The 17127-nt window shown below is 34.9% G+C and overlaps 1 protein-coding gene across 1 annotated transcript in view; it reads left to right on the top strand.

The window, feature by feature from the left end:
- The window catches only part of ZFPM2 (zinc finger protein, FOG family member 2), a 317330-nt gene that overhangs the window by 71535 nt on the left and 228668 nt on the right, over window positions 1-17127 (top strand). Inside the window, exon 3 of the mRNA XM_009276304.1 lies at window positions 9378-9479. Within this exon, the coding sequence (XP_009274579.1) occupies window positions 9378-9479 (102 nt within the window). The remainder of the gene's footprint in view (window positions 1-9377; window positions 9480-17127) is intronic.

Here is a 17127-nt window from a genome sequence, read left to right as displayed (position 1 = left end):
TGGCAATACTTCTGTTCTCCTGGAGTTCATATTCCTCTAATTTTTTTTTTAATATATTTTAATTAATTGCATTTTCTTTATGTAGGCTTTCCGAGTAAATGAAGGACACATTAATTCTTTTTGGTAAGCAGAGACAGGAGAGGGCATGTATGTGTGATGATGTATTTTCATCTCCTAGGATAACAAGAATCTGCATAAGAACTCACAGTGCTACTCCTTCCAAAAACACAATAGTTACCTCTTATTGACTTGTGTGCATGTTTGTGAACCTGTGTTGGATTCTCGTGTTCCTCGGAGTGAGGGTTCCCATACATTTATCTGTTTTCCGTTCAGCTGAAACAACTGAATCCTGTGCATCTTCCATACTTTTTGTCAGATGCTGAATATGGACAAAGAAAGGAAGGGGGTTCTCTGATAATAGCCTTCAAAAGGTGCTAAGTCAGAATTAGATTGGATCCTGGCAGGGTGAAAGGAGACCTTTTTCTTCTGAACGTCAGCATTTGCCTTGTGCTGTACCTCTCATGCTTTACCTCTTGTGCTTTCTCATTTTTTCCTGTTACTGGTGCTCAGAGGACCACCTGTTTTCTTGCTAGAAGAAAAAGGAGATATCTGAAAAGGTTGGAGTGTTTTTTTTCACCATTCACTTGAGAGTACGGAAAGGCTTCCAGAATAACAAGTACGAGATTATCTATCGTATACTCTTTTCCATTTACTGCTAACCCATATGTAAACCTCTCGGGCCATATTTTCAGTCCAACTGAAATCCATGTCAGTATTAACATCAACTTTAGTGGGATAAGAATTTGACCTAAGTCAGACAAGCAAACCCTTCTTCTAATTAAGAAATGAAATAATTGGTCATCAAGCAGAAAACGGTATCTCAAAAAGAAACTAGTTAGATATGTATTTACTTCAAGAAGTAAATACATAGATCCAAATAGAAAACATTATTTTAACTGTACAGAATTATAGAGTGAGAGAAACACTTAAACAGCTTACTCAACTTTAAGCAGTTTATCAAAGCAACTCCAGCCTTTTCAGTCAGCACATTTTGGTTTTCTTAAGAACAATGAAATTGTGAATTCTATCACAGCTATGAGGAAAGGGATTATTTGGTTACAAGTAGTGTAATGTCCCCTTTCTAGAAAGTCACAAAACTTGAACTTGGATTGACTTAAATTTGAGCTCAAATTTGACAGAATAGGAATTGCAAATTAATAAAGGTAATCTTCTTTAAAATATGAAATGCACAAATGACAAATTTCACCACATATTTTTAGTTCATGTGTACTATACATCTGTTAATAATTTTATTTATAATGAAGGTCCATTTTGCCTTTTTTTTGTCTAATTTGGTGTTCTTGACACAAAAATTCTGAATACTTTTGAAGAGTTCTGAGACATTCTCTGAAAAACTGTTGTCAATCCAGGTCCAAAAAGCAGAGTTGCTCACAGGCTGTATACTATGTAAGTTACCAGTGGGGATATTGGCAGTGATTTAACTCTCCAAGGGTCAGAAAAAATAAATGAAGCAAATGCCACATTTATGACATCATTGGATAAATATTGATAAGACATATTATTGCTGGATAGATTCTTGTGGATAAGAGAAAAAGCAGCATTTCTTTATGACTGCTAAGTCTTTTTGTTGGGTTTGACTCATAGAAGCCTAGACTGTTTTTGAAACCATGTATAATACAGCACGTATTATATTAAATATACAATACATATACATACTATACAATATTATATAATATATATAATACAGACCTCCAACGATAGGGAATTGGCTGCTTTTGATATTGAAGCACCTGAAGTGTTGATTATTTCAAATAAAAGCATCAAACTGTTTACAACAAGGTAAATTAAAATTTCACTTTGTAAGAACAGTTACATATTGCTACTCATTATATAGCAGTGTGTGGAAATCACATGAAAACAGGATGTGTATATGGTAATGATTTCAGCTGCATGTTATAAAATGAGATTTTCTTGGTTGGATGAAGAATTCTCGTAAAAGACGTAGTATTTCTGCAGTGGGGAAGGAACAGAATTGTTATTTAATTAAGTGGAAATATGAACTTGTAGAAGAATCTTCAAACTTAGAGTTTGAAACTTGCTAGAGTGTCTCTGAAGTCATCTCTCTGTTCCGCTGCAGGGTGTTTTAGAATCTCATGGATTGTCGATTTCCATTGAAATAATTTTTGAAAATCATACTAAGCAACATTCTTTGTTTGGGGCATCTAAATGTCTTTAAAAGTGTGCTTCTGCTGCTTTTCTAATCAAGTGCCTAGAGCTATGTAAGTTTGAACCCCAGGTTGGTACTTGAATATGTCTAATAGAGTTCTTGTATTTGAAGTTTTAATGGGGAAAGATTGAAAAGATGCAAGACTTTCTTCTTTTTTGCCTTTAAATCTACAGAAGCTTTTGGGTAGCCAGTGTATCTGAATGATACTCATTTGTAGTACTGGTGCCACAAGAATTGCTCCCTAAAAATTAGGATAAATATAAAACTCATTAATAGAAGGAAAGTCTGGAATACAATTTAGAGAACATTTTTACCGTTCTGCAGGAAATACATTTGAATGAGTGATCCTTGTCTTGAAAGGACTTCAAAAGCAAACGGGGCGATAATGAGAACATATCAAACATTTAGAGAAAGAGGAAGGCCAGACTCAGTCTACATGAACTCGCTGCACAGCAGTGTCTTATCCCAGGAGAAAAATGCCGTAGCTGAAATGGTTAGAAATAATTGACGCTGTTTTTTAACGTGATCACTGTGCTGAAATGTCATTGTGTCAAGATGTCATTTTGTTAAACAAAGTGGTGATTTTAATATGAACCAAAATAGTTTCTGTACTGTTTTTCTGGAGAGTTAACAGCTTGCACACATGTAGGTGCTCACCAACACATATATTCATAGACCTTTCCTAAAAGTTAGGATAAGAAACAGTGCATTATTTCTGAAATTTGCTGGATAAATAATTTTAAGAGTGCTTAGGGCAACTAGAAACATACAGTTATTTCAAATGAGATTTATCCCAGGAGAAATTATGATTGTTAATCAGCATGACAGAAAACAATAATTGCTTGCAAAGAAGCAAAGTATTGAGATGATTAATATAATCTGAAATAAAATGCAGTGGATTAACATGTAAAAGTCCTGGTTTCTTTCAGGTACGTTAGCAAATGAATCATCTGAGGGCCAGATTTTGCTCAGACTTGCTGTATTTGTAGAGTAGGATGTCTCAGCTGACTTTGGTGGGCTTCACTGAAATTATTTCGATATACATCAGATGAAGTGATAACAGATCTGGTAGTGATAGCACCAGATCTCTCTCTCTGTCTCTGTCTCTCTGTCCTTGCAAGGCTTGTAGAATAAACCCATTTGCATGACACTGTAGCCACTGTAGTTGTTTACCTTGTCCTCACACCAGATGCCAAATACGGCAAAGTATGGAAACATCCCTCCCAATTTATTTAGTATCTTTATTCTCAGACTTCTATTTCCATACCAAAATCTTATTTAAAGATTTTTTTTTGCATTATTTACATGTATTTTATACCCAGAATGTTTTGTACCTGCTGAAAACTTGCATTGCCATTAAAATTAGAGACTTCTGCTTGTTAAATATATACATAGGATCCTTTAAAAAGCGCTAATACACAAGAAGGACAGTTAAGTCCTGTTAGATGTCATTGGTATTCTTAATAATAATGTGTGCTGCCAAAAAGTAAGTTACATTAAATGAATAAATTACATTGCATTTGTATTTTAAGTTGTATATGGTTTGTTTCCAAGTTACGTGAGTGTTGTTTCTGAAGAGAGGTTCCTGGCAAGGATTCCGGGCTTACAGTGTGTTTTTTAGGATTCAAGAGCAAAATTATCTGTGTGTGTAAGCTGTGTTACTGGTCCTAGGCACTGTGATAAAGCAAATAACAAAGGATAGGTTTTGTATGATAATTTATAGTTTCTGAGGCTCTGTTCATATAGCTCATATGTACAGCCCCAGAATCCTCCTTTGGTTGGATCTGGAATTATTGCTACTGTAGGTTGTGGCAGAAAGAAGGAAAGGGCCCCTTCCCCCATGTCCCTAAGAAATCCTGCCCCTTCATGACCAGTCGCACTGGCCTGTTAATGTACGTAAGGTTATGTACCTTGCCAAATTAAAGTCTCAGTGAGTGACTCCCTAAGTCTCTGCATCACGTCTGTTTTTTCTTTTGGCAGTGCAGAATGCTACAGGCTTCGTAACAATTTATTTCTGAATTGATTTATTATAATTGAGAAGTGATGTTTCACTCTGAACAGCTGTATTAGGATGTTAACGATTTAAGTTTACATTTATGCTGCCAGGAAGAATGAGCACAAACTGAATTGCAAACTTTTAATGTTCTCTCACTCTAATATAAGCTGCCGTGTGCTGTTTGTGAGCGGTACAGTCCTTCACCCAAAGCTATTTTGTCTGATGATAAAACCATGAGTGTATGAAGCTTGCACATTTTTCATCTCTTTTATGACCTTATCTTTTGTGAGCGGCTTCTGTGAAGGTATCCTAACTATAGGAAGCACCTGGCAAACATATATGATATCTATGCTGTGATAAGCAGTTGTGAACAAGAAAGTAGATCTGTCAGTTCTGAACTGTTCATTGTTAAAAATACTTTGTTGATTTAGCTGATTGCAAAATACATTATAGAGTGACTAACAGCTGCTATAACATTCCTACTCAAGAAAGTTCAATTGTACGAGACTTTCTGTAGGAGCCTAATATTGATAGGAACAACATGGATTAAACCAGCAGGGTTGAGAAGAACTGCTAACCTATGTGCTTCTTTAAAATAGCGCAACTACTTGTGGTACAAGCTGATTAAGTACAAATTGGGAAGTCTTTAATTTGTTAAAAAGATTAAAGTGAAATTACTTGTTAATATTCAAGTCTCTCTTTTCCTCCTTGGCAGTGTTGTCAGAGATGTTAGAGTTCTCCTTCTCATGTTTCTGGTAATACGTCTCTTTTACAGTCTTCAGATTCCCTGACCAACTGTATCACCTTGAATTACAGTGGTTTACTGTGTTCACTTGCATCTATTGGATAAACACTAGGATATTAAAAACCACATTAAAAAACTTTGGACTGTTTTTGAAGAGCAACAGAAACAGTCAATGCTGGTAAGAAATAGTAAAGTCAAGATGAAAATTCTATTCATATTACAGTACTGAAGTTGTTTGAATAAGACTTTTTTTTCTCTTAGTTAAGCAGTATTTTGTGTATTCAGCATTTTATCGTAGGCAGAGATTTGTTTCACCTAACTTTAGCTGGCTAAAGATAGGTTCCTAGTCTAAGCTGCGCGTTTCAGAGGATGATTCATTTCAGCTATCTCAGACACCAAGAGGGGTCTCGTATCTCAGGTCTCCTCGAATAGGATGAGTCACTGTGGAGGTTTCTCTCTTCCCTGTCTACAAGAGCTCCTGCATAATTAGTCTGGACTAGCTTAACTTTCAGACATCTAAGGCAGAGAATTCTGCCCAAAGTGTAGCTTCAATAACAAATATAGAGAAAGAGCTGAAAGTCCAATAGGCTTAATTGACTCATGACTAAACGTACTATATGATATTGTAGATTCTTGCTCGTATGAGTCTTTTTTTCATGCAATAGTGTTCTTTTAAAGGACAGAATTCATTTAGTGATCTTAGTTGCCAGAAGGAAAAACTTAAACAGAAGCAGGTTTGCTTCATTTTAAAGCATTTATCATTGCTGGTACTCCTATACCGCTCTTTGGTGTTGATGGTAAAAAGTTATTTCTCCTTTAACTTAAATGTAAAATGTAATTGAGCAGCAAAGTGAGGAAATAAGCATGAGAGAAAAACAAAACAATGGGATTAGGAAGGAATCAACAGGTTAGGAGCAAAGTGAGTAGTATATATAAAGCAAAAAGCACGTATTTAAAAGACGTGTAGATGAGGCACTTAGGGACATGGTTTAGTGGGCATGGTGGTGGTGGGTTGATGGTTGGACTCGATGATCTTAGAGGTCTTTTCCAACCTTAATGATTCTATGATTCTATGATTCTATGACTTGGAAGACAGAAAAAAAAATGTCCTGGATCCAGTTAAATGTTTACACCTGTAAATTGAACAAAAATGTAATCAGTTTTAAAATAAATATAAAAAAATAGTCTTATTGAGACTGGAAAATAGTCGGTGAATGAACAAAAAGAGTAAACAATGGAAAGAAAATAAATTCTGTAAGGAACTAAACTCCTTTGTGCTAAACAAATGTTAGCTGCTAAAGTAGCATTAAGTAAGGGGAAAGAAAAGAAAAAAGCTTGAGAGATGTGTTTTTGTTATCAGCTCTTGTGCTAAGCCTCCTTTTGGCTTCTTAAAGTTGCAGTGTCTCCAGTACATTGGTTCACTTGGTTGTCCATTTTCCTCTGACCTTGACGCTCAGCTGAGCCTGGGATAGACTTGCTTCACTGATGGATTCTGAAGCCCACAGTCATGTACCATTTGTTGGTTTCACAAGCAGATTGCTTCAGTACGGAGGGAGAGTAGTATGGGGGAACAGGAGAAATCAGTGTGGTATTTCAGGTGTGTAATGCATGGACTTGGTAGTTGGTGAATAGTAGAAAATATCAATGAAAATAATTAAAAATACTTCTGGATGCAAAACAAAGTTTTCCTTAATGTAAATTCTACACATTTTGTTCTACTCTATTTGCAAAGGACATGCATTAGTTCATGAAAACTTGATTATGAAAAACATGTAACACCATACTTCATGAAACACTGAAAAAGCAAGTTAACGGAAAGTTAAGCCATCTGCTAACAGATTTTCAGATCTTTCCTCATCTTCCAAATACTTAATTAGTGTGCTGTAAGTTGTATACCTTAGCTGTAATTCTGTCCTTCTTTTGCCCTTCAGCCCAATCTTTTCACATAAGTTTCTCCTCCTCTTTCAATTCTGATAGTTTTGTTTGTTTGATGTTCTGGTTGGTTGCATTGATTGAAAGAATGCTCAAATTTGCATGCTAACGCCAGGTTTGCATATATTATAACCTGGAAAAACTTTTGTATTTTACAGCTAAAATTTTCCATGCTTGGGCTCTATCTAGAATAATTCTTATTATTTCTAAATTTTTTTGTTGTTGTTGTTCTCATGTAAGTCCATAGAGATCTATTGTTTACAGTGGAGGAAAAACATTTTCTTTAGTACAAAATTTCCATGCAAAGAACATTTTAAGAGCTTTTGATGGTGATTATACAGCTTGAGTTAGAAACTCATAATCAGAATTGCCCTTGCTGTGAAGTGCTTTCCAACATTTTGGAGAAAACTGGAGTTGATCTTGCCAGGTTTGAACCTTGGAAAATTGTCCTTTGCGTCTCTCCAATAAAGAACAATTTGTTGCAGCTGTAAGTAGCTATGAATAGAAATATGTGAAGGTAAAAATATCTGATAGATTCTTCAGGCCACCACCCAAAAAAAGAAGAATTCTGTTTGGTTACTACAAAGTAGCTATACAAATGCTAATTCAAAATAGGGTAGTTGGTTAAAAACAAATAATTGCTAAAACTACTTATAGGAAACTTCATAGCTTTTTCAGCATGTGAGTATTTAGGACGGTCTTCTGAAGCTAACTTCAGATTGAACTGACGCACATGAACTTCAGATGCCTGGGTAAAATTATACAGTGTGTTTAATAGAAAAATCATACTAGAAATTCGTGATGTCTTCTAGCTTTAAGTGCCTATGAATACACTGGATTATATTTTTAGTACTACAAATACACCGTACTATATTTTTGTTATCGGAGTCTGGAGTGAATATAGTATTGTGTTTGTGTGAGAAGTAGTTTACCAGGCTCTTATACTTAGGATTTGAAAACCTGTTTGTTTTATGAATGCAAGGAAGAATGTGTTATTACAAGACATTACATGTGCACATGAAGTTAATACTTTATAGTGTTTGTATATAATCATGTACTTGAAAACTCTGGGTCACAAGCTTATCTGGTATAAATATAGCTCCAGTGATAACGTATGGGGATCTGGCATGGTTTGTTGTAATCACATTTCTTTACCTATGTTGCTAATAAAAGCTTTTGTTATCATGAGTGGGGAAAAAATTACAAGTTACTGCTTAATTGCTGTGCCTTTTGCTCCTTCTTGCTCTGCTATTGTTAAATCAACAGTCTGATTTTCAGATTCTAAAATACACAGCATTTGTTTTTTAGTGCTGCCACTTTTCTGTGGGACACAGTTTTCTAAAAAGTTTGCTTCGAGCTTGCTAAAAAAAATTAAACCGTAATTCAGTCCTATTTGACTGATGTAGTTAATTGTGTAGGTTTGATTTTTCCATTCTTCATAGTATCTCCTTACGCAAGGGTTTCTCGGATTGATTAGTAGTGAAAAAAAAATCGACCAATGCAGTAAAGTACTGGCCTGGATAAGCACCCAGACATGTCATTTAACACATTACTGTGGCCAGAGTATTTTGTGTTAATACCTGAACCCCTCACCTTCGATGTATTTTTTCGTAGTCATTATTTCAATGTATTTTTGCATGGAGCTTGCCTAGAATCTTTGTTGAAGTGAAATAACTGCACTTTCAACAAGGAATTTTTCAAATAATAATTAAACGGTCATCTCTAAAAATTTAACCTTATCATAATATTCAGCGTGTCCTGTACAACCTTATAGTGGATAGTTACTAAGGCTGGCAGACTTTCTCAGGTACTTTCGGATGGTGAAAATTCTGAAATTCATCAGAAATGTTGCATTTCTTTAGCTAAAGCTTGATAGGGAGAAAATTATCATAGGAACTTGCTGGTAGCTTATAACCTTTAAGGGCAAGTTCCTTAAATGCCTAAATACCACAGAGTAGGTCTCCACTAGTTGCCTGAAAAGCCAGAATGTTTAGTGGACCATATTTTTGTACTGAGTGTCATTAATCTGCAATGCATAAGAAACAGTTAGGTGTCAATTCAAGAAAACACATAACTGAAAGCATATGTCCTGGGGAGTAACAAGCTGATTTCTTTCTTTCATTTGTGCATACAAACTTAATGACTTTTTGTGCGTTGGTTTACAGAATTAGGTGCAAGTTGTGGTTCTGTTTTTTAAGCATATGGAGTAAACACTGATTTCCAAGATTTGTCTGTCCACGGAACTGGAAGGATTGGATACTCAGGGCTTGTTTGGGTCACTGGGAACTCACAGATGTTTATGTGTCTAATAATACTTTTTTCATTTTCTCTCTGTTTATAGACATGCATATGTTTTCACTTACACATGTAAACAGTTGTTTGGATATTGTAAGAGCTCTGCCTAAAAGTCACTACTGAAATATGTCAATACTGTATTTCTTTGATTGTTTTTTCAGGCAATGAAGAAGGCATCCAGGAGGCAGCAGAATCTGATGGTGATGCGAGGTCAGAGAAACCAGGGCAGCTTGCTGTGGAGACTGAAGATTGGGATGGGCCAGGTAGGAAAAAACAACTGAAAGCCAAGAGAATTTTCTTAAACTAAATTCCAATATTTTTTAATATTATTATTTTAGTAGATGTGTTATGCTTTGCATCGATTTTTAATGGACTATTTCTTTTATGATCCTTTGGAGTCCAGGATATTGATGGATGAGTACTAAGATAAAGTTCTTGAGTAAAAAATCGTTTTGGCTATACCATTTTGTGAATTGTTCGACATAAAATGCCCTATGTACCTACTTGATATAAAGGAAAATGTTACTGCTGCTTAGAATTTTAGGATTAAAATTTATCCGTAAGTTCTCAGTTCCATGGTTGTATTAAGGTACAAGCTTTTCTGCTCTGTTTTCTGAGGCCGGAAGACCAACCAAATGCCTGTGTCTCAAGCTTTGTGCCTACATTTAGCAACATGTTGAGCTTAACAAATAGGTATGGTATCTACTGGCATTTTCAAGGACTTTGTTTACCTGCTTTGTCCTGGTAGAAATCATTTAGCGCACCTGGTCATTGATTTCAGTTGGAAGAGAAACTCTTAGATTGCAGTCAATGAAGTGTTAGAACTTCACATTCAAACAGTAATTCACAGTAACATTTTCTATTATGGACAGTGAAGATGGTGCAAGCGTAACATTGCTAAGATTAAGATGTGATGGTAGCATGAGAATACTTTCCAAGTATCTGTTCAATATAAATATGTAAAACCTCTGTTGTACTGTAAAAGTACCTAAGACAAAGGGGTAAATTGTATTTCTCAATTAGGCAATTCTGCAGTTGAATTCAATGCAATGTTTTAATGGATATGGACTCTGGAATGGGCCTTAAAAGTCCATTATATTGTCTATATTTTAATAGTGCTGTTGGAAAATGTGCATCAGAAGCCAAACATACTCTCAGAATAGCTGTGTCTCTTATGGAGATTTTCCCTAAAAAGGATGAGCATATCAGAAAAGAGTTCCAGAAGTGTTCTATCAATAATTTATAATGCATTAATAATATTTCATTAGAAAAAATCCTATATTTCAATCATTTTCATCCTTGCTTGATACTACAAATTACTGTATGCTCTTCATGAAGAGAAGAACAAAACTAATGGTAATTTTCTGAAACCAGTAGCTGGAAAATATAATGCAAACAAAAATGAAGACATAGTATATCTAATTATTACAATGTCATTTAAAATGTTTTTAATGATAATACACAAGTAAGTTGATATTCTCTATAAAGCACTATGGTGTTATATGAAAGCAAGATTTAGTATTAAAATACACTACAATACATTTAAAATAATACAAAAGACATCTTTGGATGTAGCAGAATGGCCTTTTCCAGCTTCATAGTAGACTTAAAGGCTGTTAGTGATTAACACGACTTGTTTTTAATTTCATTCTAAATAAACTCTGCCTGAAATTGGTAATTTTTTTGTTGCTTTCTTGTTTTTAGTGTATTTCCACATAGTTGAATATGCATTTTGTGGGCTGTTACTGCTTTTTATATGAGCTATCTTATACAAAAGTTTCAGAGATACCTTTTATAACAGTATGGAGTAAAAGGAGTATGTTTTATTTTGTTGGGAAAAAAAATTCAGTTAAACAGTAAGATGTGCGTATTTCTTGTAATATTTACTGGTGGCTTTGACATGGGATAAGATGGAAATGAAATCTGAGTGTGAGAAAATTCCTTTTGACTGCAGAAAACTGATGACCACCGACACGAAATAAGCAGCTCTATTTTCTTTAAATGTTGGTTCTTTAAAAGGGTATAATATGTATGAAGAAAGGAATGGATACATACCACATGCCATACTCTCCATCATGCATGCTCTCTGAAATTAATTTGGTTATTTATTGATACCGAAAAAGAAACAATCAACAGAAGATCATTTTCAACCATGCAGTACAAAGATAACTTCTTTCAGATCTTTGAAAAAAAACCCAAAGCATGAAATATTTTGCTTATTTAGGAACATATTTTAGCACAGCACAAACAGAACCATTAAAAACTTTTCTTCAGCAACTTTACCAACTCGTAGTAGAGATGCTACCTCAAAGAGTAGATGACCATACATTCTTTGTTACCTGGTCTGCCTCTGGTCTCCTTACTGAGATGGAGCTCTCTCAGAATCCAACAATGACTCTGTTCTGCATGATACAAGTTGCTGTCAACTGATAATGTGAACTGTGACAACTCAAGGATTCATATAAATAGTAGAGCTGTTTTGTTATTTTATTTTTTTTTCTTTTTTTAGCACTAAGAGAACATATTGTTATTTTCAGAGCGAGTACTTGCCAGGGACTAAAGTTCTGTGAGTTATTAATTAGCAATAACTTACTCACGAATGAGTCAAAATTAAGCTTCCGGCATTAATTAGAGTTTTATTTTGTTTGAAAATTTGCATTGTTAAATGGTTTGCATGCATTCCCAAGCCTTTGTAATTAGAATATTTTTATGAAGAAAAATCTAAAGTTAAATGTGCTGTAGCTTCAAAGAGTTTCTGCTGAAGCAGTCTTTCAGATTACATAGTCTTGTGACCTTCACTGACCGTCAAGGAATTGCAGAGATAATGCCTACTCTGTGTAGTCACTTTGAGTGTTACCTGAATGTTTTTTAAACTATCATCAATTTTCATTGTTTCTGTCCTCATTTTTTAGAAATTCTTTTTAATGAGAAGGCTACTCTGAAATAATGGAAACTGAGGTCAATAGACTGTATATGGACACACAGTAAAGGACCTGATTCTTTTTCTGTTATAGCCAACAGCAAAAGTCCAAGGAATCGAAAGAGTCTGCAAAGCAAGACTGGGCTTAAACAAATTTTATGTGAAAAGGCTTATTTCTTTAAACGTGGAAGCAGAGGTCATTTTACAGCCTTAAATACATTGTTTGCTATCAGATGGATGCCTTGATACATGTAGATGTATATAGTTCTATAGCCTTTGTGTTATTGCTAGGATATCAGTGCATGTGAGGCCAGTGATTAGTGTTTTAACACATAATGAACAAAAGGCAGATCTCCTGTGTGTCTACTACAGACATCACACGAGGGAATAGGATCATTCCCTTTTCTACTGGATATCTGTTCTATGTAAGAACAAAAACCTCCTAATCTTGGGCGACTATGAATGATATATCCTAGAGGTTCCATGCTTCCATACCAGAACTGTCTTAAAATCTCTGGAAATTTTAGATATCAGGCTCCTTGACTAAAATATTGTTGAACCCAATATAAGGAAATTATATATTATATGCCATCTTGACAGATAAAGAAAAATTGTTTAAAGAATTAGAAATTAGTCCTTGTTTATTATCCAGTGGTCATGGCTGTATTGGTGAATACAAGTTCAGTCCACTGTACTTGTCATTTTAAGACACAGCAAATATGAACTGTATTGAAAGGGAGAAAAGATTTGAATGAAAAAGTATGGATCATAACTTGGAAGTGTTTAAAAAGAATTTTTTAGATTTTCCAAAATCTATAATAAAAGTGAAGGCTATGTTGGCTTTACCTAGAAAAGAATTTAAAAAAAAGAAAAATCCAAGTTTAAAACGAATGGGGAAACAGTGGATGTAACCAGATGCTAGGAACTGTAATACCTGGCTGAAAGAAAAAAAGAAAAAAGTAACTAAAAATCTATTAGTAGCTTCATTAATAATAAGATGACATTTTAAAATGTGTTAAGAAAAAGTCATTAGAAAATTGGTATTGATCTATTACAAGTCAGGACTCTTACTGTTATAGGGGAGCGGAAAAAGGGTAGAGTAATTTCAATATTTCTGTTCTACTTAAAACATACTTGTGCTGGAAAACCGTAAGTGATGCCTGTACTTCTGTTCCATCAACAACTGATCAATGTGTTAAACCTGCTAAATCCTAACTAATTTAAGCAGTTTGAATTTAACTTTTTTAGGAGCTAGGTGACCCACTGTCCCACATCAGTCTTCAGTTTTAAAAAAGTTTTGAGTTGATTTGGAAATTCTAGAACACTAGAGGAAACAAATGTGTTCAACAACAGTAAGACAAGGTTGGTCTGGATAATGACAGACTTGTCCATATGACAGTGGTCCCATTGAAAATAATGGGATAAGTGATGTAAGACCCTTTTATTAAAGGGGGATTAGTAAGAATGCCAATCCATACAGGTTTATGGAAAAAATAGATCCTGTAAAACCAACTTAATATGTAATGGTGAGCTAAAGTATATTAGTTCTTTGCAATATGTTTACAATCCAAAGAAAATACTGAATAATGGATAGGTATTGCTATTGCAGGATCTGAATAACTTGACATGTTAATTGCAGCAAAAATTTAGTTTCAGTATAATTAAATATGAAGTCACGTTCTTGCGAGAAGGTAATAGAAGTTTTACTGCAGAAAGCAGTGTGTCTGAAAAAGTCTTGGGATTTAGTGAACCAGGGTTGAGCCCAAAAGATAGAGTTGTGGCTAAAGGATATGTGTAGGTTCTCAAATTATCTTGCTTGTCTGGTTAGCAGTCTTGTTTCATGCTGAAACAGGGATCTGTCTCCTGCATTCACACTTCAAGAATGATGTTAAAATTTGAAACAGATTTAGAGAAGAGCCACTAGAATGTTGAAAGAACTGGTATTATGAAAAAGTCTAGGTCCTTTTCCTATTTATTTTATCAAATAAAATATTAAAGGACAACCTGATTACAAACTGCTTTAAATTCAGAGTGAAAATCTGATAACAATGGGCACCTCTTTCTAGCAAAAGTATCAGACGATTAAATGGACATTGAAGCTCCACAATTTTCAGACACAAAGAACAGATTTTAGTGCTTAAAAAGTTAATTATTGGAACATTTTATGAGAAGTCATTTATCTGTCATTAGAAATATTTACATTCAGGTTGGCATACTTTCCTAGAGAACATGATCCAGTTCTGTGGTAAACACTGGACTTTTTAAATGGGGTAGGTTCCACTGGGGCAGAAGTTAGACTGGCTGACCATGATAATTCCTTGTAACTAAAATGGAATGAATAAATGAATATACTATATATTACTTTTATAAATATTGTACTGTTTGGATGCATTTATAATTAATAAGCACTAGCAGTCCTCCACATAAGCAACTCCCAATTTTTATTTCTCCAGTAATTGTGTATTCAAGCTATGTTAAGAATGGTAGCTTCTCTGTGCTCTTCTAAATTCTGTGCTATTATTCTGTAGTGATGGAATAAAACAATGCAGTAGAAGACATCCCATACCTATTCTGTGACTAATAAACAAGGGAAAGTTCTTTCACTGTAGACAGATGAGACACAATTTTCTAGTTCTGACTAACCAAGCCAAAAAGATTTTCAAAACGCACTCCACCATCCTATGTGCTCAGTTCTTTTGACTTTCTTCCCACAGAGGTCCAATAACCAGTGAGCGTTTCAGCCATCAGTGAAGTGGTATCTGCCTTTTAAGACAGAGAAATACTCTCTGTGTTAGCAGTTGGGGAACTGAGTATAAGGCGTTTACGAAGGTGAAATTAATGCCACTCAGAAAATCTTGGTCCTAAGGAGGAATTGGATCTCTTTTTTCCTAATTCACATGTAGTATACTGTCAACTAGATCATCCTTATTCCCTATGTGAGCTCTTACTTTCATAGCTGTAAAGGAGCACAGCTTTCTTGCAGAACGTGCTGATTTTGTAAGTTGGATAGTCTTGAAAGTCAGTCTCAGAAGTTCTTTTGAAATTTATCTGCATTTTTCTTAGAAAGTGAGGAAATGTGATTTGTCCACATATCCAAAATGAAAAAAAAAATGCAGTGGAAAATAAGAACTAAAACTCTCATTTTCATTTTATGCTAATTTTTTATGTATTGTTTTCATTAATCTCCAAATACAGTGAAAGTTTCCCATGTGTAAAATTCTGTCTCCAGTAAATCAACAGAACTTTTGCTATTGATAATAGTGAAGCAGGATGAAGTCACAACTCATGTTACATCTCAGAAGACTCATCATAACTCATACACATATATCAGGGAACTGTTGAAAAAAGTACGAAGGATAGTTAAATATAGCACAGTATAGTTTCTTTTAATTACTATTACAGGTTGGTGTTTTTTTTAAAATGTATCAGAAAGTGTAAGAAAAAACAGAAAATTAAATAGTGCTTTAAAATAATGATATACTGAGCTCTGCTGCTATTAATATTTAATAAAAGAGAGAGAGAAACAGGCTTTCGTGTGAATTCTGGTGTATTGCTTTAGCAAGATGTGAATCAGAAAGGTTCTAGTAAACATCTGACATGCCAGGTTCACATTTATACCTGCTATGAAAGGTAGTTTGAAAAGCTTTTCTGAATAGATTTCCTGTAACCATTCATAAGAATCACTGCAAATATGTATTGATTGTTGGGTTTACTCTGCATTATTTAGTAATACTATAAACAGTTTGGGTTACAAAGCAAAAGTGTATAATATATATTGGAATGGTTGGTAGACCACTGCAAGATGGAAACAGACATTAATGATAGTCTTTTTTTTTCCCCTTTTTACTTCTTTTTCTTTTTTTTTTCTTTTTTTCTTTCTTTCTTTTTAAACCAGTCCTAAGAAGGACTTGGAGATTACTGTCCTGATTTCGTTTCTTTTTTGATTGGGGAAATGTGGTAGATATAAGATCTTGGAAATGCTATTTGATGTAAATTAACAAAAATCCATGAAACATAGTTAACCATAGATATAGTCTGACAGTAAGAAGAATATTGTGAAGAAGCAGAGGAAATCATAGAACGACTGTGTGTTACTCTGACAGTGAATCGGTATTATCTCTGCTATCAGATAATGCAGTTATCATTAATTTTCACATTTGCATTTCAATCTTTGGAAGGAAATGACTCTTGCCGGATGAAGATAAGAGCTCTGTACCACTATAATGAACCATCATTTTATCCCGATGCTTTGTATCCATATGAAAATGAGGCTGGCTGGTGGTGTGGTATGTGAGGAGGGGGTGGGGTGGGGGTCATAGAAACATTATAACAAAGTGTCAAAAATCACTACAGACTTTTGGAGCCCTTTATGAAACAAGAGGCAGTCTAAATAAATCTTCCATAGTGAAGTGGATATTGAGAGAGAGAGAGCCGGGCTCCCATACCGGGGGTTGGGAGGGGACCTTGGAGGAGCAGGGAAAGATTTCTGTGGATCTTGATCCAGTTTCCATCACTGGTTTGGAACTAGGACGAGGCCATGCAGACACAGAATAGCAAAAGTAAGGGGGTAATGGTCATCAAGTTAACCTTTGCACTGCAGGTCTTGTTTTGGCACTTGAATACTATATTAAGGTAGGTGAAGTAAATGCTAGTGGACCACTGGCTTCATGGTTTGGGTTCTGATACTGGAGCTGTTTTAAGAGGTCACCACACCTGTGTGTTAAATGCAGGATTTCAAATAATTTTCAGTCTTGTATATAGAACTGATCCAAGTCTTCAAGGACTGTAGTGTTCCCAGTTCTTTTCCATGCGTAGCCCAGATTTGTGTTGATGACCTGAAACTCTTACCTGCAGAACTCTGCAAAGGCATCATTCCATTTTAGGTCTGATTGACTAAAACCACTGTTCCCCAAGTACTCTTGCACTATATTCAACTTGTTTGACCTTTATGGTGTAGTTGTTGCCTATAACTTACAGACTTCATCCATACA

Source organism: Aptenodytes forsteri, unplaced genomic scaffold (assembly GCF_000699145.1).
Source record: "Aptenodytes forsteri isolate BGI_AS27 unplaced genomic scaffold, ASM69914v1 Scaffold385, whole genome shotgun sequence".
Taxonomy (NCBI): domain Eukaryota; kingdom Metazoa; phylum Chordata; class Aves; order Sphenisciformes; family Spheniscidae; genus Aptenodytes; species Aptenodytes forsteri.
The sequence above is the reverse complement of the archived record's forward strand: the minus strand, read 5'-3'. Positions and strand labels throughout refer to the sequence as shown.